Here is a 25,622-nt window from a genome sequence, read left to right as displayed (position 1 = left end):
CAAAACAGGAACTTAGTTTAAGGCTGTGCGAATCATCATTGATGCAAAATCAAAGTCAATTATGAAGATAATTGAGAAACAACCTGTTCTACTAAATAACCTCTTACACGATTCTCTGACTTTTGATCCTTGTTCTCGAAGACTGGCTATATGAAGGAATGGACTTCAAGTTGCTAAGGGGTACCAGAAGTGAGCGTGACGGCAAACTAGGGGAGGACGGGAAGCTGGAAAAATCTTTCAAATCGCCTAGCAAACTCTGATGGTATATGGGGGGAAATGTATGCCCTGCATAGCTCCTGGAAAGCACTTATTGTAAATGAGATAATTTAATCAATTACGTTTCCTAATGTACTAAACCAAATGTTTCATTTTCTGCTCCTGCACATCTTAAATTATCTTCAGGTGCTTTATGAAACTTAATCATAGTTAATAGAAACTTCATTACCATCAAATGTGCTTTCAATAAATGTTGTGTAACAGTGTCAGGAGGTGGAGTGAAATATAGGCGACAATTACCACAAACATGTATCCTGTAACTGAAATGTATAAAAATCGTAGTGCTTTACGAGAGTCCCTACCTCCTCTGGGCTGGGAGGATGCAGTTCATTAAATAGTAATTGGTTGACTATAAATGTTTTCTTTTTTAGTTTGTTTGTTTTTCACTTTGTTCCCTTCTGGGAAAACATAAAAGCAGAAAATTACTCCGTTCCCCAAATTCGCCATGCTTTTCTTTTTTCTTTAATTTCTAGTCTCCCATAAAAGGAATTATCCATAAGAAAAGATAGAAAGATGAAGAGATTAAAATTACTTTAAAAAAACAGTATTTGTTTCTAAATAAAAATGAAAGTCCCCTTTCTTAAGCAGTTGTGTTCCATAGGAACAATTCAAAGGAATACCATGTCACTCTTGTTTTACTCTTTTAAGATAAAGCTATTTACAAATCTACTAAATTCTGAAAAGGATATCCTTTTCCTCTGAACTCTATGTGTTAGTTACTTTGGGTTTGTGGGTGGTTTTTTTCCCTTGCAATGGAATAGTTATGGGAACACCTGAATTCCAGGTCTTCTATGAAACAGAACAATGTCCTTTTTATTAAAGAGAAGGAAATTCAGAAAGAATAACTGTAAGAGGTTTTAATCATATTATTTACAGAAAGTGTCAAATTCAAGTTCTAGGGATACTTAAAAGTATTCACTGAAAACAAAATTCTTCTCTCCAGAAAAATTTTGCTTGAGTCAAACTGTTCTCATTTTTAAAAAATTCTGTATTCTTGCTCTCATCTTTAATCCATGTCCAACAGTCTTGTGCAGTTATAAAAGTATGAAACTTAAATTATCTGACATCGGAATTGATTGAAAAGAAGAAGCTAAACTATTTAAGTAGATTTAGAGTAACAAATTGCAGTTACAGGTGAGAACTTGAGGTGTGTTTTATATTCTGGCTTTGATGGTGAAAGATCAACTCCTATATTTGCTACCTGTTGCCATTATGGTGGCAGTAATTTTTTACTGATAGGTTATTTCTGCATGTTTCAGACTTCATAATTTATTGTCCCAAGAAGGTAGAAGAGGTAATTCAAATTTTCAGCACTTTTCTGTTTTGAAGTAATGATCAAAATGGAAGACTTAAAGATGCTTTATGGTGAAATAACTACCAGCTCACTGTGGTTCTGTAGAAAGGAAAAGAATCCACTTGCTGTTAGGTTTCTTCTACCACTGGAGATATATAGCATTCCTTCTCTTGGCTTATTCATTGTACTAATTACCCACAAAAATGAAGTCAACAAGAGAATTTTGTAATTAATTCCCTGTAACAACAAAATAGCTTGGGAATAGAAAATTGGAAGAAATAGAAATGTAATTAGTTTCTATACTTTTCTTTCTGCACCTGATACTAGAGAATAAAATGGAGGTAAACCAGGATGTGATTAAGGCATCAGACTGGGATGCAGGTTGTCTTGGTTTGATTTGAGATATTTCCAGTCTTCCTTTGTGACCCTGTCTTTTTGTGTTTACTTTTTTATCTGGCATAAGAGAACACAGGCATCTCCCATTGTTAGTCTGATACGTTTATATTGTCAGCTAACAGCTTACTTTCTAGAATTCCTAACTCTGAACGTAAAATGCTTAAAATTCTCTTTACAACATTTTTCAAGGGGGCATCTCATGGAAAAAATGGGGAAAAAAAAGGCTTCAGAAAAAAATTTTGCTCTAGTAAATTATTTAGTAGAACTGTGTGGCAATTGTAACGTTCTAAGAAGTTGGACAAGAGCTACTTACAAGTTTATTCAGCTGTGATTACTTGTGATATGCCCCAGAAGATGGATTTCCTCTGAAAGCCGATATTTACATGGGAACTTTGTGAATTCCCCCCCCCCCCCTTCTCAGCAAGTTCTAAATGTGTTAAAAACGGAAACCTTTTTCAGTATGAGGTTGTTTGAAAATTCAACAGAATTGTTGCAGAAGTATTTTCTCAGCTAAGTAGCTGTTCTAGTAAAACTGATTTCAACACGTTTATTTTGGGTTGAATGGGATGTTGGAATGTTGTATTTGGGGTTGACTGGGAACACTTTGAGAATGGGAATGGGAAGGGTGTTTTCTATTAAGGGCACTTGAGCCAAACAGTTTATTTTCCTTTTGATTCAACTGCCCAACTAAAAAAATCAGTTACATTGCCTTATTCACAGCAAATCTCCCATGTGCTCCAGCCCACTTAAAGCAGTGTTTACGTACTCGGTTTCCTTGCTGCTGCAACTCATATGGCATTTCACTTATGTTAGAGAACAGTCGGTACTCAGCGATCGCGTTTGGCAGCTGGTGTGCCTTCCCAGGAAGTTCAGCTGCTTGTATTGTCAGTTGTCAGACATTTAGTTTACATAAGAAACTGGTGAGCCAGGAAAATGAGCTTTTTCTGATGCTGCCCATAGGTACTCATTTCTTTCATCTCAATGGTCTGAAGTTTCATGTTCGTTTTACAAATTCAGCTAAAATAAAGTTATCTGACTTTCTGCAGAAAAACATACGCATGACAGAAGCCTTCTCCCAAATACTAATTAAGTAATTTCAGTAATTGGCTATTTATTAAATGCTGAATTTAACTTCCTACCCTATTTCTGTACATTGCAGTCTATTTACTGATATTGAGTAGTCTGGATTTCCTAGTTATTTTTTGTCACTGTCATTTGTAATAAATAAATGCACTTTCTGTACCAAGTGCTTCTGACTTGACAGCAGAAGCACCACATAGTAGGATAACAGATGATGTATAGGGTGAATACATGATTATCTCTTCCTCTAACTGGAGACTGGCATTAAGGAACTATCTAAGGACCCACTAAGTGTACTTGCCAGGTAATTTAATTTCATGCTACGTGGTCCCAAATCCCAGAAGATCTAGAATAGCGGAACTGGATAATTCAATTACATAATACTGCAGGTTTCATTTGGATTCATTCTTTCAAAGCAATAAATTCTTTTTCTCTGCTGTAAAAGTTTGAAGTCTTAGAAAACTTGGTTGTTAGCTTAATGCATGGGTGCGATCACAGGGAAGGTTCAGTTTCCAACCTGTTTTTAAAGACTGAAGATGCTTGCAGGAGTCCGAGAAGATACGTGGGATCTCCTCAGCCCCTCTCTGAGCTGTGAGAGGATGGACTGTTCCTTCTCATACTAATGCTCACACAGAAAATAAAGAGGGGGGAAGGGGAAATCTTCACTAAGATTTTTGAGAGGATTCATGATCTCCTGGATTAGCTCCGGAATTCAAACCTAAAACTTACATGTCCCTGGAAGCTAGCAATAGATGAGACTCACAGGGATACCTAAAGCAGCCCTCCCTAGCTGCAGCTGTTCCACGTCCTCCCTTTAAGGGTTGTGTTACCATACCTTAATGATCTCCACTGGGCTGGAATGGGAGACGATGGCATACCTCAGCAAGGAGCCCACGCTAGCAACGTGTGCTGATGAGAGAGAAGGCTGTTCAGTGGTAAGCGCTCTGCTTCTGACTGAGTCCAGCTCTCCCATTTAAAAAAAAACTGTAAAGACCATGATTCAATCCCTAGAACAATGGAAGCTCACCTATATGGAGTGATGCATCAGGAAATTTGCTCATGCTTTCAAACGCTTGCTTTTCAGTGTTGCTTTGTGCTCCACTATCCTGCTGTGATCTGCTCCACATTTATGTCTCCAGCTTTACCTCCCTGGCCACGTGGCTGTGGCCTCATACAATCCCCTTTGCTCACGGCCAGCCGTGCCAGTCAGAACGTTTTCATGAGTGTTGCTGACTTGGTACCCACTTTTTCTCCTTTCAGATATTGAGACTGCCAGTGACATTGCCTTGTACTCCGGCCTGGGAGCAGCAGTCATTGCTGTAGCCGTGCTGGTGGTTGGCGTTACCCTTTACAGACGGAGTCAGAGTGAGTACGGCGTGGATGTGATTGATTCATCTGCACTGACAGGAGGCTTCCAGACATTTAATTTTAAAACAGTCAGACAAGGTTAGTGTTGTGATTTCATTTTCTTCTCTCCAGAGCTCCTACTGCAAAGAGATACTAAGCACATATTCAATGACCGGCGGTGGGAGGGCATTCTAGCTTACTGCTGAGCAGATGCGTTGAAAGCCAGCGAAGGGTAGCTGCAGTACCAGCAACAGGATCTGGTCGTTAGAACGGTCTCTTACTGTTTCTGCTACTGATCTGTTGTGGCAACTTGGACCAATACATAATCTTTCTTGACCACACTCTTAAGTGCTTTAGAAATACTGTCACTGGCTTCTACACTGACATTTGTGACTTAAAAAAGCCCAGACAAACCAAAACAAATTAACCAAATCAAAACAAACCCAGAAAGCATGTCTGTAGTTCTTCCCTATTCAGTTACAGATCTTCTATTTTCTTTATTCCAATAAAAGTGATTAGTTTTTTACAGCTGAGAAACCCAACTTTAAGTATTTTTATAAGCTGCTGTTAGCATGCAAACATCCACATTCTGGGGTCTGTGGGAAATATATGTGTGTAAACATGTGTTGATTTAAAAAAAAAACCAAACCTTCAGAAAGCCACCGATACAATAAAATATGGAAGAAATATTTACTTTTACTAAAAGCAGCACTCAGATGTTTTCTGGAATATTATTTCCTTTGGACAGAAAGGTGGGGAGGAATACAAATGGTGATTACTTTAAAATAGTATGTTTCTGTAATTCTGTACTGACATTCTAACATAGAGACCTGCCGTGTTGTGCGTGGGTGGCCGTGTTGGTGGGGTGTGAAAGTATCCCCATGTCTCTCCTCTCTTCAGAGAAGTGAAATATGTTGCAGAGTGGGTTTTTTGGGTGGTTGTTTGTTTGTTTGTTTGGTTGTTGTTGTTGGGGGGGGTGGGTGGGGTTTTTTTTGCATGTGTGGTGTTGTTTTTACAGTTACTTTATTTTCTGGGAGACATTCCTCACCAAGCATAAATTGCAAGAAACTGGAAACAGGCCTTGGTAGACAAGAATGTCCGAAGGATCTTTATGCGTTCATTTAAAAATCCAAGCCTTTAATTAGAGTCATGTAATTCTCAATGACTGTCTCAAATAGTAACTTTTTCCTTTGTTATTCAGTTTGCCGTGAAAGTCTCCTTTTGAGTCTGGGGAATTGTTTGTTTGACTTAATGTTTCAAAAACATCAGTTCTGGATGCTCTGAAAATACCTGAGCACACCAATTTCTCTTATGCCAAGATGCTATTCGTTCAGTTTCAGTTACTTTGGGTTCTCTGTCTGTGGGTTTTTTAAATAAGAGCATTTGTAAAGTAAACAATTCAGCTGAAAAAAAGGCCAGTTCTCTGTTCAGTTTGCTGAGAAAAGAGAGCACAGTACTGACATACGGACGACAGATTAGTGTGATCCAAATTTTATTCTTTGGAGAAATGTATTTATAATGTTAGCAACCCAACCTGCAGTCCCTTAAAGTGATCAAATTTTCAAGGATGCCATACAGATAATTTCCAGAAAGTTAGTTACTTTGGAAAACTTTTCTTTACTAAAAACCAAAACCAAACAAACAACCCCACAAACAAAAAAAGACCGAATCAGCTAAAGGATTCAGGCCCTAAATCTGTCCATTCCTTCTCTTTTTTCTGGAGTGTTTTCTGAGCTAAAATGCTCCTAAATGAATAACTGTGGTATTTCTCCCTCTATTACTCTTGCCCCACTTCCTTTTCAACCCAGTTTCCCTCAGGTATGAAGCTATCGTTTTGGGTAAGCTCACAGAAAAGGTCTGCAGGAAGATGTGTTTTCACCCAATGGGTTTTAATGTTTAAAAAAAAAAAAAAAGGAAAGAAAGAAGGCATACACACAAACCTGAATCCAAAACAAAAAGGAGGTTCCTTCTTGGATTCATGCACTCTGGAGTTGCCTGAAGTGTGTGGCAAACATAATGATCAAGTACCTGTTAGATCTATTGCATCATTTCATCTGTTTTTTAACATTACCTTACGTGATTTTGAGCTCTGAGAGTGTCAGGAAGAAAGAGCAAGTCAAACAGGAAAGGGTGGAGAGGTCAGAGAAAGATTTCTGGTTTAACATCTTAATACAGTAACTAACTCCCTGATCTGCTTCGTTCTGCCAGGTAACTCCCTGCTTTTGAACTCATCCATGCAGCCTGACTTGACAGTGAGCAGAACGTACAGTGGACCAATCTGCCTGCAGGATCCCATGGACAAGGAGCTAATGACAGAGTCTTCGCTGTTCAACCCGCTGTCAGACATCAAAGTCAAAGTTCAGAGTTCATTCATGGTGTCCCTAGGGGTGACAGAGAGGGCTGAGTATCATGGAAAGGCACATTCTGGAACTTTTCCTCATGGGCATAATAGAGCTTTTGGTACAATACAGGCTAGAAACAAAGCTATGTATATTCAGAACCTGTCTTCTATTTCAACAACAAGTGAGCTGAAGACAACTGCCATTTTTGGACACCTGGGTGGCCGTTTAGTGGTTCCAAACACAGGTGGGTAGATCCTTTCTCATTAAAAGCATATAAAATAATTTTAGAGTAAACTTATTTTGCCTGATGTAGTGTTCTATAACTAAATTAAAAAAAGGAAAGAAAGGTAGGGGCTCCTTTAATGCAAATTTTGGGAAGTAGAGCATGTTGGCCACACAGGAGATGACTGATCAGAAGAAAGCTTGGGATGGGTAGTAAAGAGGCATTATGCCTATTTGAACTGTTATAAATTACTGCCTCTCTTGATGTCTTCAGCATGAAAGTCATATTAATCAAAGCTGTTGCTTACTTGGATCCTGATCCAAAAGAAGGGCTCCCCAGGAAGGACGTCGATATTGGATCAGCATCTTATATAATGGGGTCATATTCAAAGCAGAATCTACATGCATTAACATCTGACTGCGTTAACATTGTCAGACTTCGTTATGTTATTGAAGTCTGCAGCATATAACAAACAGATGTCTCTGGAGAATAGCTTCCACTCTCGATGAAAACTCTGGTGCGGCTTTCGTTAGCATTTACTCCTGGCTTTCTGGTTTTCTCTTTCTTTTAGCTTAATAGCTTGACAGATTTCCATAGCGGGGCGCTTCAAAGTCAACTGGCATTTCAAGATGGGGCTATGCACTGAAACATCGCAGCAGAGATGCTCAATTTGCATTGTTTAAGAAGTAGAGTTTGTTTTGTGACTTCAGAGTTTTGAGATGTATTTTAGACTTAAGAAATTGTTTGTTAAATTAGCTGAAAACATATGGCACCAAATTAGAATCAAATAAAGGAAGTTAAAATCATAGTCCTGCAGTATGTTGCACTACATCACTATGTTCATATCATGCTGAATAAAATACCTTATGTTGGCTACTTTCTTTTTCAAAATGGCAAATGTAGCAGAAATCGCCAGATACCACCATCACTAGCTACGAGGGTATCTTTCAAACTCTAGTGATCTTTATTCACTTGAAATTCAACTTTGTTTTCATTTGACTAGTGTGTCCAAGCCTATCTCATAGTATCTAGCTGAAGTGAATGATTTAGAGCTTTATCCTTCATGTTTCATGAAATGGGTACTTTAAAGGTTACCATAAAAAATGTGGTCTGTATCTAGAGAAGATTGATAACAGTATGTAATTCAGGGATGCAGTATTTGGTGTACAATCATGCACAACGCATGGAATGTATTCATTTCTTCACAGATTGTTTTTATGTTTAGGAATGAATATTACAAAGGCAGAGGCATTAAGTCAGTTAAGTCATAAATGAAGAAGTCCTCCATATTATATATTTAGCTACCTTATATAATGATAGTCCCATCAATTAGATTATTTAAATACATTTGGTCTGCTTGCCATTTATGTACTTCCTTCTGCCTATTTATGTAAGATCAAATTTGCTAGCCAATTGTAAATTATAGTGCAATCATGTCACTACTTAGCTGACGTTCTGCATTGTGTGACATACGCAAAGTAAAATATAGTCTTCCTGTATTGAGTATGCTATGCAACAGTTTAGTTTCACTGGTAGCCGGTGGAAAGCATCCTCATTAACTTCTAATTTATACTAGTGGAGTAAAAGGAAAATCGTATCACTTGGATTCACTAGTTATTATATATATGAACAAGAAGCTATGGTGACTTCCATGCAAATTCAGATTAATTTGGTTAGGTAGGCTCTCCATTATGAGAGTCCTTGTGATTCTAGAATTACCAGATTTGATTTCAAAGTTAGTTTTGTTTCCATAAATTATTCCCTTTTGTTTAAGTGGTGAAGTGGACAAAGAAGTCTGCCTGTACCCAAGGATGAAGAGAAGCCTTCAGTCACATCTAGACTATGAATTCAGTGTCATTTAGTGACACAAAACCATGGGAAGTGAACTATTTAAGAGCTCTGTTGGAGCAAGAAGTTTTTAGGCATATGAGTCTATGTAATTGCAGGCGCTAAGACAATTAAATATTAATAACTATTTGGATCATATTAATAATGTATTTTCCTTTCATCTGATAATGTTGCAGTCAGAACCGCTGTTTCAGAGGAGCATTCTTCTGCTCTAGTAGATGGCCTTTCTAGGTCTTGTAAATCAGAAGCCAACTGTGTATTGTTCTTTACTTCCAGTGCCTTTCCCAAAGGTGCCTTTGCTCTTTTGTAGGAGTCAGTTTGTTGATACCACATGGAGCTATTCCTGAAGAGAGTTCATGGGAAATCTATCTTGCCATCACTCAAAAGGAGTCCAGGTAAGAAGTACATAAAAAAACCACACACACGCATCCAGAATCTGTGGAACTCTCTTATTGAATGGATTTCTTGTCAAGACTGTCTAAAGGAGTGGAACGTGCAAGAGTCACTCTATCTTCCCTGTTGCTGGTGTGACCACACTGTTGTGACATACACTGTATCTGTATAAATGACAGCAAAAATGATCTTTGTGCGATGCTTCTGTGAAATCACATGGATTTATTGCAAATGCTGTTAAAGGATGGGATGCCTCAAGGAGATTGATGTATGATAAGTGCTGAATTCTGAGTTAATGATTTTATAATTTTTGATTTGCAGACTTATGTCACGCAAGTCTACTAACAGCACAGGTTCTTTCATTAATTACTTGTTAGAGAACCTTGGGGTCCAGAGACTCGCATAATATGCAGACAACAGGTTAAAATCCGCTATCCAGGTCATCAGTTTGAATGACCCTGTGGGTATGTAGGTACTGAATTGTTGTTACTTCATGACAGATGTTTGGTAGCCTAGATGATGCGAATAAGTGAATGCTCAGAACCATTTCTTAAATGATTTTGTTTTATAAATCACCATTAAAATCTGTTCCCCAGCTGGATTTGCCAGCACCAGCTGATGAGCAGTAGAAATTAAACTGCATTTTCATCCTTAGGGTTTTTTTCAACATTGCATCTGGTGGGACAGGAAGGTGATGTTTGAAATACTGGTGGTCCTTCATAAATAGACAGGTTAGTTCTCTGAGGTTCTCAAGGTTTCAGCTCTGTCATTTATTTCAAAGACAAGAAGGAAAAAAAAGGAAACAGAAGAACTATGGTTTGGCAAATGCAGGTCTTTTTTTTTTTTTTTTTTAATGTTGGTGCATCATGTATGTTGCAAATGTCTGTCATACAAAAGAAACCTAGATCATTTCTAGATGCTTTTAATACTTTTAAAATGTTCTGTTACATGCATGGCACTAAATTCTGTTGCCAGCTGCACATATGGGTGTTTTCATCGATTCCACTGTAATCACTTCAGTTGCCTTCATTCTGCATTAGAAAGACAATGGAATCTGGCCCAAAGTCACTTGCTTTAGAATGGATCTTCCCCTTTATTTTTATGAATAAACACAGCCAGAGAAAGAGATGGTTTCAGTAGATTTTGATAGCTGTTCCCGTAAAAAGACTTCCTGGTGGCTTTAATTTTCACACAACCTGGATTATAAAGAATCAAAGTGCTCTGCACTCTCTTGTTTCTTTGAGCCTGAGCGACCACAGGTCAGCAGAACCCAAGTTGAGTTCAGTTTGCTTGCTTGGTTCACTCGCTTTCAGCTGGAAACTGAGCAAACCCTACAAGAGAGTAAAATTACAAAACTGGTATGTAATAGAGTGTAATTCAGCAAATGAAGAGAGCTTGTTTAGTCTACGCGTAGCATTCTCACTAGACTAATATCTGGATTCAGAGGGAAGGTAAAGCTTATGAAATGCGAGCCATAGTGTTGAACTGTAGAGATTGGTAGAACATATTCTTCATTTTTTGACCTACGGTTGTTTTTTCTTCCCTAAGACCATTTTTTTTGTTTGTGGTGGTTTTTTTCATGAGGTAAAAGTTTGCATTATTTAGTTTCTAAGGTAACTTTATTCTAAAGTGAAAACTTTAGAGAACTATTACATTTGGTTCTTGGCAAGTTCCCTGTGAATTTAAGTGATTTGAGAGATACTAGGGTTTGCGCTACTCTCTCAAAAGCTGAAGTGAAAAGTGCTAGAAGAGCTTGGGGTAAAAAGTACAACTGTTCATTAACTAAATAATGTGTCTAGTTGCCAGACTGAGATAGAGGAGTGGCCCACAGTGCCAGTACTGGGTCAGGATGCCTCAAGTTGCACATGAAGAACTAAAACACATTTGAAGTTAAGTCTTAGACATCTTGTCTGAAATTACAGTAGTAGAAGAACAGGAGAGAAAATCAGGAACTTGATCTCAAGTTACTGTCTAGACCCTAAACAATACTTAAGATACCTCTCAAATTACTACACCTTTTAGTGTTATTAATGACTAGTTGTGCTGTCTACTGTCAGCGTCAGACCGCCACCTATTATTGTAAATACTTGTCCCAGTTCCTCTCCCCATGCAAGCATCTGAGTTCGAAGAACACGAGAGACTCCTCTATCAGTTTGTTTTGCCCCCATTTCCTGCCTGTTTTCCAGGAATTTGTGTCCTTTTGCAGGTAAAATACAGGTAAATATACCCTGTCTCTTAGCTTCTCAGTGGGATATTGCTCAGGAAAGCCTGCCACAGTCACTCTGGCTTATATACTTTGTTCAGGTGTATTCCTTCCCCCTCCTCCCCGCCCCTGGTTTAAGGAAACTTGATGTTATCCTCAAAAGATTAAGTGTCAGCAAACACAGAACATTCAAAAATCTTGTGCTCAGCCTTTGACTTGTGCTACTAGACTCTGGTATGTATCACTTAAGGCTTTGTTTTCATTACCGCTAAGTATACCTCACCTTCTTCACTTACCATTTACAATGGGTTTTCTTTGTGACTCTGTCAAATCTAAGCAGAGTCAGTCTAGTGCCTGGATGAGACCTCTCAGGAATACACTCATATTGCAGGCAGCAGAAACAGCAATTTACATCTTTTTTACAGCACTGTTCGCCTTGGCATCCCTCTCCTTTTCTATGCTAGATAGAGCTCTACTGCTGCAGGTAGGCCTCCAAGACTAAACAAAACTTCTCACCTCCTGCTGTCACTAAAGGTATGTAATGATGGTTTTAAAGAAAAAAAAATTATTAAATCCAGAGTCTTTCCCCATTTAAACCTAGAGGAACATCTAGGTACCCGATGTCAACTTCTAAAGTAGTAAGGTATTCTGTGTCCTTAAACTGTCACGTGCTACTCTTCCACACTTCTGAACACAACTGCATTTCAGCAGTGGACAAAGCAATCTCTCTACTGCCCTTCTCTGGAGAGTGAATGACTGCTAAATCTTTTGAGACTGTCAGATGAAAAGTGACAGGGATAATCAAATCTTATTTAATTGAAATAAGCTACTGAAAAGCACTCTACAGTCCCCCTTTTTGAGTTGTTGCCAGAAGTCAGCTGCTGCATCTTGTGTGCATCTCTCCAAGTACAAGACCACGTCTTCATCCGGTGAAAAGTGTCAGTGATACAGAATCTGCACATACCAGATCCTCCGCGACTTTAAAGTAACAGGGCTCATTAATTCTGTAATGCGGCTTTGTTCCACTGAGGCTTTTCAGTTAAATTTTCTGACCTTTTTTTCCTTGGTCTAATCGAAACTTCTCTTGAATTCATTTCTTCTAGTTTTGATGTTGAGTCTTTCTGCTGCTCCTAATTCTGCATGAGGTTGGCAAATTGTAGTTCAGTAAGTGCAGTGACAGAATTTATTGGTCCTACCTTTACATCCAGTCTTACAAGTTGTAGTGAGGCACTCCAAACAATATTTTTGCAAAAAAAAAAGTTCTTAAATAACTTTCTTAGCTTTCTCAAACTACCCTGTCATAATTTACATTCCAAACAGAGCTAAGTGAATAATCTGTAGTGTATCCTTTAATTGATTAAGGGTAATTTCAGGAGACATCGGTCCCAGGTGAAGAGTGATTCACTGATTAAGCCTCATTTTGTGCGCTTGCGAGAGGGACGGGTTTTAGAAGTTGTAATCAAGGGCAGGTTTGTGCAGCTGGAGACGGCAGAGCTGGTTAGCGTGCTTTACAGCAGTTATTGCTCTTATCTCCCTCACCTTAAATACACATTCAGCTGAAAGCACTGAAAAATGGGTGGGTATATCTGAGGAGATATGGAAAGAAGAAAATAACTGCATATACAGTAAATACTTACAATAACTTAGAGCCAAATGATTGCTGGAATTTTGCTTTAAGAACTGAAAGAGACAAAGCTGCCCATAAATTTTAAAGCCTAGAAATATTTTTTAAAACTTAAAGTGAAATCTATTTTTATTTTTTTCCTCCTCTGATATCTGAACTCCTTTGTGAAAACTTTCATATTCCATCCCCATCTGCTGCCATACGTTTTTGATCATTTCCAATCAAAGATTAAGATATGTAAAAGGAAGGAAGAAAAAAAAACCCCAGCTGTTTTATCTGCAAGAGTTCTGCAGAAATGAATTAAAATAGGTTAATTAAAAACAAGCAGCAAATTTTGCCTACTGTTTTCCTTTTTTGTGGGCAAAAGCAGAGCTAGCAAACCAAACTGAAAATTATCACAGGGAGATTTCCCTCCTTCTTTAAAGTGAAATTCTATAAAGTGAGACAAAAGCAAACATTCACTTATTTTTTCCCATCAAAATACTGTATTTTTCTTCACATAGTTGAGGCAAGATTGATGTATTTTTCACCCATCTGAACTGCGTGGAATAAACCAGACTTTTCTAGCAGCTGCAGATTGCACTGACAGGCAGGGAACCTTCTCTTTTATTGCCCATGGGCTTCTGTGCTCTGAGGGTGGGAGGAAATGCCAGCAGTCCAGCATGAGTACCTGATTTGTACGTGTGTCTGGCAGATGACAGAGAGAAGTACTAAACCACGCTGCAGAACTGCTATACAAGCACATGGTCCGTCATGCAGATATCCCTAAAATGTAGATGATTGTTCATCTGGACAGGCACAATGCTTGGATGTGGAGGAAGGGTAAAACAGTGGATTAGAGAAAGAGGATAGATTTTCTTTACTTCACAAGTTGAAGATGTATCATCATTAAAAATGAAGTAGCTTGAGTTGTAATTTCTGAATGAAACCTTGTCCACATCATATGGTAGTCAATGGAATTTAATTCAATACCAAAGTTAACCAGATCAGTAGATACCTACAAGAAGGAAGTGCTGTGTTGTTCTTGCAGAGATTTGCACTCACCAATATAGGTACCTTACGCATCTTAAATGTGTGTGAGAGAACAAGGATCATACTGTTCAGATTTAGATTATTTAGGACTAGTGGGTTAGCTGTCACTTCTAATCTTCATTTAGCTATTGAGATAGGTTGGTATGAGAGATACATTAAAAGACACAGAGGAACAGAGATGGTATGGGATCTGAGTGAGCTATGCCGAATTCAGTGTCACTTTGTAGTGGGGGGGCGAGGGGGAAATCCCTGCCTGTGCACTACAGATACTGTGATGAGATTATCAGCCAGTTTTGCTGTAAATTGATACAATCCTCTGTGGAATGAAAAACTTACTGTATCCTAAACAGAAATCAAATTCAGGTTTGAAAATTCTTTAGTGTCTCATGTAACTGAACAAATTAGTGATGGAACTGGTGGTCCCTCCAAGAAAACACCAAACCAAAAAGTCTTAGGGACGCATATATGGGCTTCACTGCATAGATCCTCTAGGATGCTTCCTGCAGCTAGAATTTCCTAAAGAACCGCTAAAGGACTACTTACAGAGAAAAATAGCTAAGCTCAACCTTCAAACATCATATGCATGCTTTGATGCTGGCAGAAAGTACAGGTTATTGATGTTTGTGAAAGAAACAACAAAGCTATTGATTCTGGCCCAAGCGAGAATTAGAGTGAAATGTCTCTTGCCTCCTTGCGTAATTCTGACTTCATACTTAAGCCAGAAGGACTAAGCAGAGCTACACTGGAACAGAGATCACTATCTGCTGGTTTGTTCCTTGAACCAGAACGCCTCAAGGTGCGTCACTGAAGTTAGTTACAGGCTGCAGGGAATTACAGCTAGTGAGTGGTTCTGTGCAGTTAGAAACTGTCACTTGGTTAACGGGACTGGGATGCGTAAGTCTCAGCACTGTTGGCTGGGAGATCTTCTTGCTAGTTCTATCTAGCCAAGAATCAGCCAGGGCCTGTAGGTAACTTAGATGGAAGGACTCCTCACCCCTAGGCCATTGTTAACATCCCCCATCCCCAATTCTCCCCACCAAGGAGGCAGGTCAAGTGTATTTCTTCAAGAAAGGCAACACAGTATTTCAGTAGATGTGGCAGCAGCTCTGTGCTAGATGATAGCACCGAAATACTTTAGGATTCTACTGAGATGCAATGATTATGAAAATACTGTAAAATAATGGTTTTCAGAGATTCCAACCACACAGTCAAAATAAGAGTGGGAAGATTAGAGAGTGGAAAAGTAGAAGGAGAAAAGAAAACTGAGAGGACTGAGAAGACCAGGTCTCGTGTTACTACTCCCCCCATTTTCTTTGTCTTTTTTTTTGTAGGAATTTAGCAGAAATGTGAAGGTTCAATGGTAATGGGACACATTTGGATGCACAATATGAAAAATGGAATGTATTTCTGATGTGCACCTAACTTCGAGTGTCCAACACCTATACACAGTATTCACACACTGGAGTTTGCATACACAGAATGAAACCAGACAGTCTTGCCCAGACTTAAACATATTTTGTAATTATATAATTTGAAAAATCAAAGCTTCATAAATGTATGCATTTACATGCAATGGGGTATATGAATGTGACAAATAATGTACCTGTATTTTCCAAAGGCAAAATTTTTCTCATCTGACAAAAGCAACCCACAGCAATAGAATCTATTTCAGCTGTAAACTGCAGGCTTGATGAGTATATAGTTTAAATATCATGCTGTTCCTTTTTTAAATTGATTTTTTTAAACCATGAATTTATTTTGCTGTTTTTCCATCACGTTCATTTGTATGAGTGTTGGTGCAAAGGGGATGGAAAAAACAGTCTGTAGCAGTCTGAAAGCAAATATTTTTGCCATCCAAGGAGTGAACTGCAATGAGAAATCCAGACTCAAGGCACAGATGTGTTCATACCAGACAGTCTTCACTTCCCAGGTATCCTGGTTTATTTAGGAGCCTGTTATGCCGTTAGGTTCTTTGTTGCAGATGCTTATGATAAGCCACTGGGAGAGTAAATATTGAAAGGCAAATATTAAATTCTTCTCTGAAATTCATTGCGTCCAGAAAAAAACGGACACTCAGCATTGTTTCCTCTTCGCTTCCTTGTTTCTCCAGTTAACCTTCACAGTGTTCCAACATGGAATTGTAACGGAGCAGTGCTTTGGGATGGAATGCGCACCTTGGTACCACCACACCTGCAACTCAGGGCCTCTACACAGCAAAAAGTGACAAGAACATCTAGCGTTTCTAGCGCCATTTGCTGCTGCTTTAGGCTAGGCTGACAGAAGCACAACCAGCTGCTTTGGCAGCTGACATGAACGGGGCTTTGAGTGGCCTTGAGGGACTAGATCCTCCCCATAACATTTTCTCAGCGTTCTGGCTTCAGATACAAACGTCCCTCTAGCAGCAATTTCTAAACTGAAAATGAAAGTCTAAATGCAAGAAACCTCTTTACTAGTACTTTGTAGAGGGCAGAATATTGTGGGGTGAAATTCCTAATGTTTCTTTCCGGTGTAGTATTTTTAGAAAAAACATGTTTTTATTTTTGCTCAGCAATAGTGACTACTTGTCTGTCTTTTATTGGAAAACTTACAGACCTTTGATTTTGATGGATTTGAGGGGACAGATCTGGTTACTGATTTGTTTTACCTTGCAACAATGGGAATATTAAATGCTCGCATTTGGTAATGTTTCCCTTTCCCGCCTTGCCTAATAAATGGCTGAGAACTGCATGAGAGTCTTAATACCATGTCAGTTATTACACAGAAAGGCTCTTGCTACTTGCAACAAGTGTGAGAGTTCATCTAATTAACTGATTTCTGTTCATTTGGCATTAAATAATTCCCAGAACTCCCATATGTTTGTCCAATATGTTCTACAAGGGGAATGATTCTCTAAAAGCAATTAAATAGCTCCTTTCAGACTAGCTTGTCATTGGTCATTCACACACATCCCTGCTATTTACTCTCTCCGTGATGTATGCAGTCGGCAATTATACAGAGTGACCCTGGAAATCTGCCAGTGGCTGTGACCAGAGCCTACACTATTTCAGTGACTCAGGCTTTTTCATTTTTTTACATTTTTTTTTAATGAGGTGGGTGGGAGGGCACTCGGTAGACTACAGTCATAGTCTCCCAGTTGTCTTTCACATCAGCTTTGCTAGGCTGCTACCAGGACTCTGCTACCACTATTGACATTATTTCTTTTTGTATCTTGTATATTTGTGTTTTGTTTCATTCTTGATGCTTGAAAAATTTGAGCTATTTCTGATGGGAATCATCACCAGTAGCATAACTAAAACTCTGGATTCATGTTTCCTAAGGGTGTTGTGCTGAAAACAAAATAACCTATATTTTGCTCCCAGTATTGAAGATGAATTGTCAAGCTTTGTACTGGAGGTAACTTTAGCAAAATTCCACCACCACCACCTCCCCACCCTCCCCATATTTTATGCGTTTGTCAGCAGCAGCCACTTGGCAAAGGATATGTGTGTGTTGGGAGAGAGATAGGATAGAAATGCACCAACCAATAACTAAGGTTTGAGTCGCTCTCTGGAAATATGCTTTTGTTACCCCATTCCTGCAGCTGCATCAAAACAGAGATAAGGGAGTAGAACACACCAGCCTTTGCCGAGGTACAGCAGAGAAGGATCATATGAACTGAATAACTTACTGAAAAATAAATATGTATAAAAGTTGGCTTGAGGGTTTCTAATAATTCTGAGACATTTTTCTTTGTATTTGTAAGTAACTGGATGGCTTCTTAAATTAGCTGGAAAGAGGTGATTTGGGGTAACTGCTGGAAGGTTTTATTTTTAAGGAAATCAAATACCATTTGTAAAGGGTAGCAGTGGTTGGTGTTAAGTGATGGTATTTCGTGCAAAACCAGTGTCTTCCTAGCAATGCAGGAGTTGTGAAAAATTGTTTGTTATTCATAGGCATAAGCAGAAGAAAGTAGTTGTTTGCTTGAACTGTTTGCTTAGAGTAGTCATTCTGATACCAGTTCAACAAATCTCACGTGTCTCTAAACGCAGTAAGAAAGGCTAGTGCTGTTGCTGAGATGCTTAGCTGCAGCAAGGCCTGCAAGCACTGTGTGCTTTGTGCTCTCTACTCTTCCCTCCCCCTCTTATGCACTCGCTGTTCAAGAGGAACATGGCAGCTATAGTAGAGGCTGTGTTTGTGCTTTGATTTTTTTTTTAGCCTAAGAATCCTACAAACACTTAGAAGCACTGAGGCCTAGGGAGCATTTATTATTATGACACTTGAAAAAGAAAAAGCAGAACTGGCCTTTTTTGTTAGCATGTTGTCTTTTTTTTTTTCGGTCCAGTCTTCCATCTCACAAATACTTGTACATGTAGTCTTCAGTAAGGGATGTCACTGAAGTTGTTGGAACTTTTCAAGTCTTTAGCAAGAATGGTGTTTTTTAACTGCATTTTACGAGCACCCACTATTACAGTTATACTGAGAATGCTGCCCCCAGGTGATGTTAGATAGATGTGCAAAGTCAATTTGCAGGATTGGAATCTGATTGATTTAAGTGCAGGACTACACATAAGTGTGCCTACATGACAGCTACATTCACTTAAATGTATTATCCAAGTTGGCTTGAGTGACTTAGAATTTACCAGTATAGCCATGAAGCGTTGGGCTCAGCATAGGCAGTATGGGATGGTTTGGTTGTTGCCATGCTGCTACTGCAAAGCTCTAAAGGGCAACACTGCTGTTAGCTTGTGACATGGCACTGGAAGTATATCCTAATTTTTAAGCAGGGATTTACCCCTTATTTATACCTTGGTTTTATTATTGTATCTTATTTATATCTTGGTTGAGGTTCTTCCCCTTATTTTTACCTTGGAAACACCATTTGCTTTAAGAGTGAACTACATGTCCAGTGATTTGGAAGCCAAAAATTGGGATCATACAACCCAGATGAAGGATTACAGTGTTTAAAAAAAAAAAAACAAAACCAAACCAAAACAAACAACCAAAAAACCCACCACAAACCCCAAAACCAACAGGGCAAGATGTTTCAATTGCTAGTTTTAATGTCTAAGAAGTGTGTCTCACCCACTTTGTCACTGGTTCTGCACAGATATTTATTATAAAGAGGTATGGAAAACACATTTACATGGGACAGGGTTAAATTTAGGTTTGAATGAAAGAGAAGAAAAGAAGATCCTTGTCAGATACTTCATCTTTATAACTTAGCAAGCAGTTAATCTGACCAAACATAGGTGATTACATTCAGATTAGATGAATCCCTAGACTTCCATTGTGCTGATGTGATCTCCATTGACTGTAACGGAGCCCACATGCACGTATCTACTTTGCAGAGTTCTAAATTTAAGCAAAGAAGTCCTGTCCCTGATGTCTGCTGTAAGTTACCTAGCTTGTTCATTCTGCAGAATATAAATGTGTTTTCAAACCAGGGAGATCACACTCAATCTGGAAAAATTTATGAGACTATGTTTTTAAACCATAATTTGTTTTATCTTCACTACTGTGAAAATATTATTGATGACAGTCTTTGAAGGCAGAATTAGATGGTAATACTACCAGCTGGTGCATAAAGCAAGGCTTACTTGCATAGAGTAATTTTAGTGTTGTATTTGGTTTAAGCAAATTGAAATGTATTTTAAAGACCAGAATCCTAAACTGACCAGCCAATGATTTGAATAGATGTGGCCTAATAGTTTTGTTTCATCTCCAGCTACTGCTTCTACATGAAAATTAGCACAGTAATTGGCTTGCTTATCCTTTTCTGTAACAGATGAGTGAGGTACTTAGATTTTAACAAAAATATTTTAAAATTTGCAGTTAAAGTAAATTTTTACTCCTTATTAAAAAGAGCCTGACCGATGTTATTGTCTTTTCCCCCACACAAAGCCTACAGCCAGAAGGCACAGATGTTCTTCTAGGACCAGAAGTAACTTGTGGGCCCTCAGATTTGTCTGTCAGCACTCCGTTTGCCTTGACGATACCACACTGTGCAGAAGTAAATTCAGAGCACTGGAATATTCACTTGAAAAAAAGGACGCAGCAAGGAAAATGGGAGGTAAGTTTCAACTTCAGCTCCCACTTAAAAGCTTGTACTGATGATGGAAACATAATTACTCTTATGCATGCAGGTGCAGGTCAAAGATTATGTAAGCGATAGAAACAGACATCTTAAAGAAACAATTTAAAAAAAAAAAAGATTTTGCTTTCTGTTAAGAAGCAGCTGAACTGTTTTCAACTATTTTACCAAGCTGTGCAAAAAAGGATCAACTTTATGATCTAGCGCATGTGACATGAGAAAGTATTCATTTTCTCAGATCACTTAATAATGGAGCCAGTAGCTATTTATTTTTAAAAACATTGTTTTGGTAGATCATAGCTCCCAAAGAGACTAATGTCAGAACAGATCATTATATCCACACAAGAATTTATGACGACATAAAGTAAGTTATGGGAGTGGTTAAAACTATACACTTCAAGTTTAATTTTTTTTTTTTTTAACTTGGGAGGATCCTCCTGACTTAAAAATCTTGTCTCTCCGTACATGTCATTTTAATGGGCATTCAGTGATGATGCTGTGCTCATAACCTCTGAAGGATTAGTGTACATTAAATGAAATATTTTGCTTTTTTTAGTTGAACATGTATTTTCTAATCTTGATTTACTGGGGAAATTAATCTTTGTGCATTCAGGACATGGGCATTTGATCATTTGTTGTCTGTCCACCTGCATTTTTTAAGCCCACTGGCCATCTTTGACTGCAACTGCTTGGCAGGCAGCAGTCTCAAACATATTAAACTTTCTGCATCATTTGGGGAGACAGCCTACTAATAATACTCCTAAAAGTACAGCTAAAGCATGAACTGAACTGTGATTCAACATTACAGAAATCCACACAGGATAGAAAGGTGCTGAATTTCCCAAGTATAAAGTGTGCACTGTACATGTTATTAGAACCGCAGAACCCGGTAACTAGACACAAATCCATAGTCAATCAGATTTTATTGCACTGCTGCTGATAGAACTATTTGGTTCATTGCATTGTGAGGGGAAAAAACCCAGTAGTTAAAACATTCACGGATACCATAACTCTATCCTTTTCCTCCTCTAAACCACTATGTTGTTTGTTGCTCTCGTTTAAACCATTTCAAGTTCAGCTTAGTTTTCCTACTTTAGATGCACTCAGTACTTAGTCAGCTCCATCAGCATTGGTTACAAACACCCTGGAATTAATGAGGAGTGTAACACCAGACTGTAGACTGCTCAAATACCTCATCTAATGATGCTGTAATGCAGAACTAAGCATGAAACGCAGAAGAGTGGGATAGGTAGTTTTTTGATGAAGGTAAATGTAACTGTAATGGATGTTCTGAAAGGAAGTCAAATACCCACTATTGTTCAAGGTTTGCTTATTGACTTTAATCTTCAAGGTAATTTCTTAACTTGACATTAAGAAAAAAAATAAGCTAGAAAGTCGAGAGCACTTGAAAAAAAATGCTAAAATTGCTTACACATCATCATTATTATTATATGCTGTACACATTGAATTCTGCACAATATATTGCCATAAATCCTATTGCTGACTCAGGGCTAAATTGGAAGTATTTACTCATATAGGTAGTCTACCTTCTCCCCTTCCCTGAGGTCAACATGAGTAAAGAGTGTGCAGACTGGCTCTCAGAAATACTTCACATTCCAGTTGAATAAAAATAACCAAATAATGTCATGACTCCTATTGTCAAGGCCTATTGATTTTATTATTTTATTTTTCTTTTTAACCTGAATTTCATTTTGCAGGAAGTGATGTCTGTGGAAGAGGAAACTACTTCTTGCTACTGCCTGTTGGATCCTTATGCCTGTCACATTCTCTTAAACAGCTTTGGAACTTATGCTCTTATTGGGGAACCGATCTCTGACTGTGCCGTTCGACAGCTGAAAGTAGCGGTTTTTGGCTGCCTGTCTTGCAATTCTCTGGATTACAATCTGAGAGTATATTGCATGGATAACACACCTTGTGCATTTCAGGTAAATGGTTTCACTTCATTAATTTGGTTTTAGTTATTTTTCCATAGAATACTAACATTCCTTTATTCCTGGGGATAGTCCCTGGGCAACAGCGATAGTCCAGAACTCAAAAGAATGAGCCTACTGTATTTTTTTATGCCAGCGCTGCATGACTGACTTAGAATAAGTCCCTTAACTTCTCTGCCCTGTTGTTTCACTTGTGGATTTACACCGCAAGAGCTTTAGGACAGCCAAACTGTCTTTTCATTTTTTGCCAGGTAGATGGAAACCCACTCTGCCTACATTCTAGACTAACCAGAAATCACGTAGCCATGGTTAACAAAGCTACAGCTGATAAGCAAAGACTGTTAGGTTGGGCTCAGTGCCTTGGCTACTACATGGCACAGGCAGAGCTTGCTTGCATCTGGAGCAGAGTGCTGCTCCACTACAAGCAGAAAACGTAAGTCATCATTTGATGTATAGTATTTATCGCACTCATTACCCTTACACTGTCATTAGTCAGCTCAGGATTTCCTCTCCTGTTTACAATTTGAGCAAGAAGAAAGAGATTGCCTCACCATCTTTTTAAACAAAAATTAAATTATAATTGTGCATTTCCCCTTTAAAAAAAAAAACAAACGGAAAACAATCCCCAAGTGGTGATTAAAATTAGCATAATTTTTCTACATGGTATTCCAAGACAAAACAATGAAATTCACTGGCTTTTGCAGCATTAGTAATCTCAGAAGTTTTAACAAAATGGTTTTCCTTTGGGAACTGAAATTAAGACAGTTGTGACAGATGAATTTTTGCTTCCTTTTCCTATCGTACAGAATAGAAACCTGAATCTTAATGAAGCATGCACTAATGTCTGTGTGCTTCTAATAAAAGCAAAGCCACTGAAAGGATTGTTAAAGACTTAGAATAGCTTTGTAATTATACCCTTTATAACACTTACACAATTTGTGGGCTACCAGTATTTTCCTGGATGAGTCTGTAGAAAATTGTTAGAAGAATAATTACCAGTTTTCTGCGTTCACAGAAATTAGAACAGGGTGTTTGTACGTAATGAGACAACTGTGTATTTATGAAATTATACTTCCCTTAAAAGCATGCTGCATCAGCTTCATGCTAGTGTAAATATTAAGTAGTGAACACGGAAAATATAGATTTTTTTTTTTTTTTTTTTTGGATAAAGTATCGGAGTTGGGATTACCAAGTTTTGTTTGACACTGTTAATCCTTTATAGTGCAGTCCTATATAAGATACAAAGTTCCTTGATTTTTCACTTTGTCCTTGTGTGAAAACTTACCTTACTTTTCTAACAGATGACTTTGTCCTTTATGCAATTCCTAGTGTGGTGGGAAACTCTTGGCTCTCAAAATATGAGAGAACCGAGTCCTTTGTATTTTGCCATAGTCCTCTGACGCTGCTGGAATTAAGGACCATATGCATTATTAAAGGTAGAGCAGTATTTATACAACTACAGTACATTGCAAAAAAGTTCCAACACATTCAGGGAATTTTGAAAATAGTTATGAAATAAGCTACTCCCTTTGCAGTTCAAAATCAAAACCTAAAGTCTCCCTTCTTATTCCTTCTTTCATATAAACCCAGCCATCAGGAGTTAAAACAAACCGAATGCCTGTAAATTGGTTTATAATAGAAATCCATTATTCTAGTTTCAGAAAGCTCTAGCAGTCATTGTATTTTCAGAAGGTCACAATGATTCCAGTAGTTCTTCTAACAATAACTTTGCTACTGACAAGCACTAAACCTCTTCAATGTACACAGATTTTTTTATAATTTATCTGCATTAAAAAAGACTCCTGCAAGCTCTCCTTCCTCACTAGTATTTTTACTGTAACGGTACAGGAATAAACGTTGCGTAAGTACAGGCAGGGAGGATTTTTTTACTATTATGTTTTAAATTCACGGAATTATATAAAAATTTAGGTTGGAACAGACCTCTGGAGGGCTGCAGTGCAAATTCCTGCTCAAAGTCAGCCCTTCCAAGATTGCTCAGGGTCTTGTCCAGTAATTCTGAAAATGTCCAAGAGAGTAAAAATGAAACAAGCATTTTGTCTAATGTGTACACTTGGTGTGTTTCTTTCAGTGCTCTTTAAAGTCCTGAGAGTACTTTCTCACCAAAACTGCTGTCAGCTTAATCTGTAACTGAGCAGACTATTCACCAAACATGCCTTATGTTCTCTATCTTCCTTTTAGTCCATTAAGTAAATATCTCACTGAGCTTTGTACGTCAAGTGTTTAAGGAATACTAGACACAACCTGTAGGAGTTTTTTATTCAAAAGCTTCATTAAAATACCAAGGATAGTTGTGTTATTCTAAAACAGAAGAGGGACTAAATTACAATAATGTCACAGTTTAACCAGTTTCCATTTTCTTCTTTGGAGGGAAATAGCTTTACCTGGAAATGGGCTGACGTAAGTCTTGCTTCCCTCTTCATGCTGATGTTAGAGAGCACTCTGGGTAATGAACTGCTGGCAAACTTCTCCTTTGTAATAGTGATCCTGTGGGATGCAATAAAATAGTAACAATCAAATACGAGTAACTTTCAATAAAAAAGAAAACTGGATGGCTTTGACCTGAAACCCCAAAACGTGAAGACAGCCACTACTGTGTTGCAATACCCTTAAGGTTTCCTTCGCAGATACTGCGCTCCTAGTCTGAAGTTATGTGGGTGCTGATACTGAGGTAGCCAACAAGAAAGTTCAGTGTCACAAGTACCCTCATTACGTACAGGGAAAGACAGCTGACAATGCCTAACCATCCTTTTAACTGCAATGGCCAATGCCCATCATCTGGCCCATGTGAGAAATACTCCACTGCGGTACCCTGATATGCTGTAGGTACCTTCCATAAAGATGAATTTTCACCAGGTTTGGTATTTTTTCCTAATACTGAAAAAATTCTTTCCTCCTCTGCCATTGCAGGAAGTGGTTTTGGATGAAAGACTCCAAGGAGGACAATTACTGGAGGAACCAAAACTTTTGCATTTCAGAGGGAATACCTTCAGTCTTCAGATATCTGTCCTTGATATCCCTCCTTTCCTTTGGAGAATTAAACCATTTACTGCATGTCAGGTACTTGTCAATTTTATCTGTTTACTTTTGAATTCAGAGGAAGTAAGAATTGTCACCGGTATAGGCATAACCCAAATAAGACAATGGTCCCTTTTATTTTTGAAAGGTGTGGTTTTAATCTCTTGACTATGCAACAAAAATGCACTGCCTTATGACTTTGACAAACACAGATTTCATATGTAACAGAACGCTTTAGATTTTTCATTTTACAAAAATGCAAGCTTGTACTTTCCTTCATTTCAATTACCTCCAATGGAAGGCCTATATTCTTGTTAAAATTTATCACTCATTAAGATGTTTTTGATATCTTTGTAATTCCGATTTCGATATAACTATTAATATATGGCTGAAAATGACATTTAAATGTAATTATTTAAATGTCATGAGTTCAAATTACAACACGTATATACTAAGAATTAGAACTGAGGAAGAGCAAATTATTTTTTCTGTACTACATTAATTAA

At 38.1% G+C, this 25,622-nt stretch overlaps 1 protein-coding gene across 1 annotated transcript in view; it reads left to right on the top strand.

Annotated features, from left to right (window-relative positions):
- UNC5D (unc-5 netrin receptor D) overlaps positions 1-25,622 on the top strand; it is an 81,708-nt gene that overhangs the window by 46,832 nt on the left and 9,254 nt on the right. Inside the window, exons 8-13 of the mRNA XM_050910109.1 lie at positions 4,307-4,492; positions 6,602-6,979; positions 9,117-9,201; positions 19,939-20,107; positions 21,847-22,074; positions 25,009-25,158. Coding sequence (XP_050766066.1) covers positions 4,307-4,492; positions 6,602-6,979; positions 9,117-9,201; positions 19,939-20,107; positions 21,847-22,074; positions 25,009-25,158 — 1,196 coding nt within the window. The remainder of the gene's footprint in view (positions 1-4,306; positions 4,493-6,601; positions 6,980-9,116; positions 9,202-19,938; positions 20,108-21,846; positions 22,075-25,008; positions 25,159-25,622) is intronic.

The sequence above is a fragment of the Gymnogyps californianus genome, chromosome 23 (assembly GCF_018139145.2).
Source record: "Gymnogyps californianus isolate 813 chromosome 23, ASM1813914v2, whole genome shotgun sequence".
NCBI classification, from domain to species: Eukaryota; Metazoa; Chordata; class Aves; order Accipitriformes; family Cathartidae; genus Gymnogyps; species Gymnogyps californianus.
The sequence above is the reverse complement of the archived record's forward strand: the minus strand, read 5'-3'. Positions and strand labels throughout refer to the sequence as shown.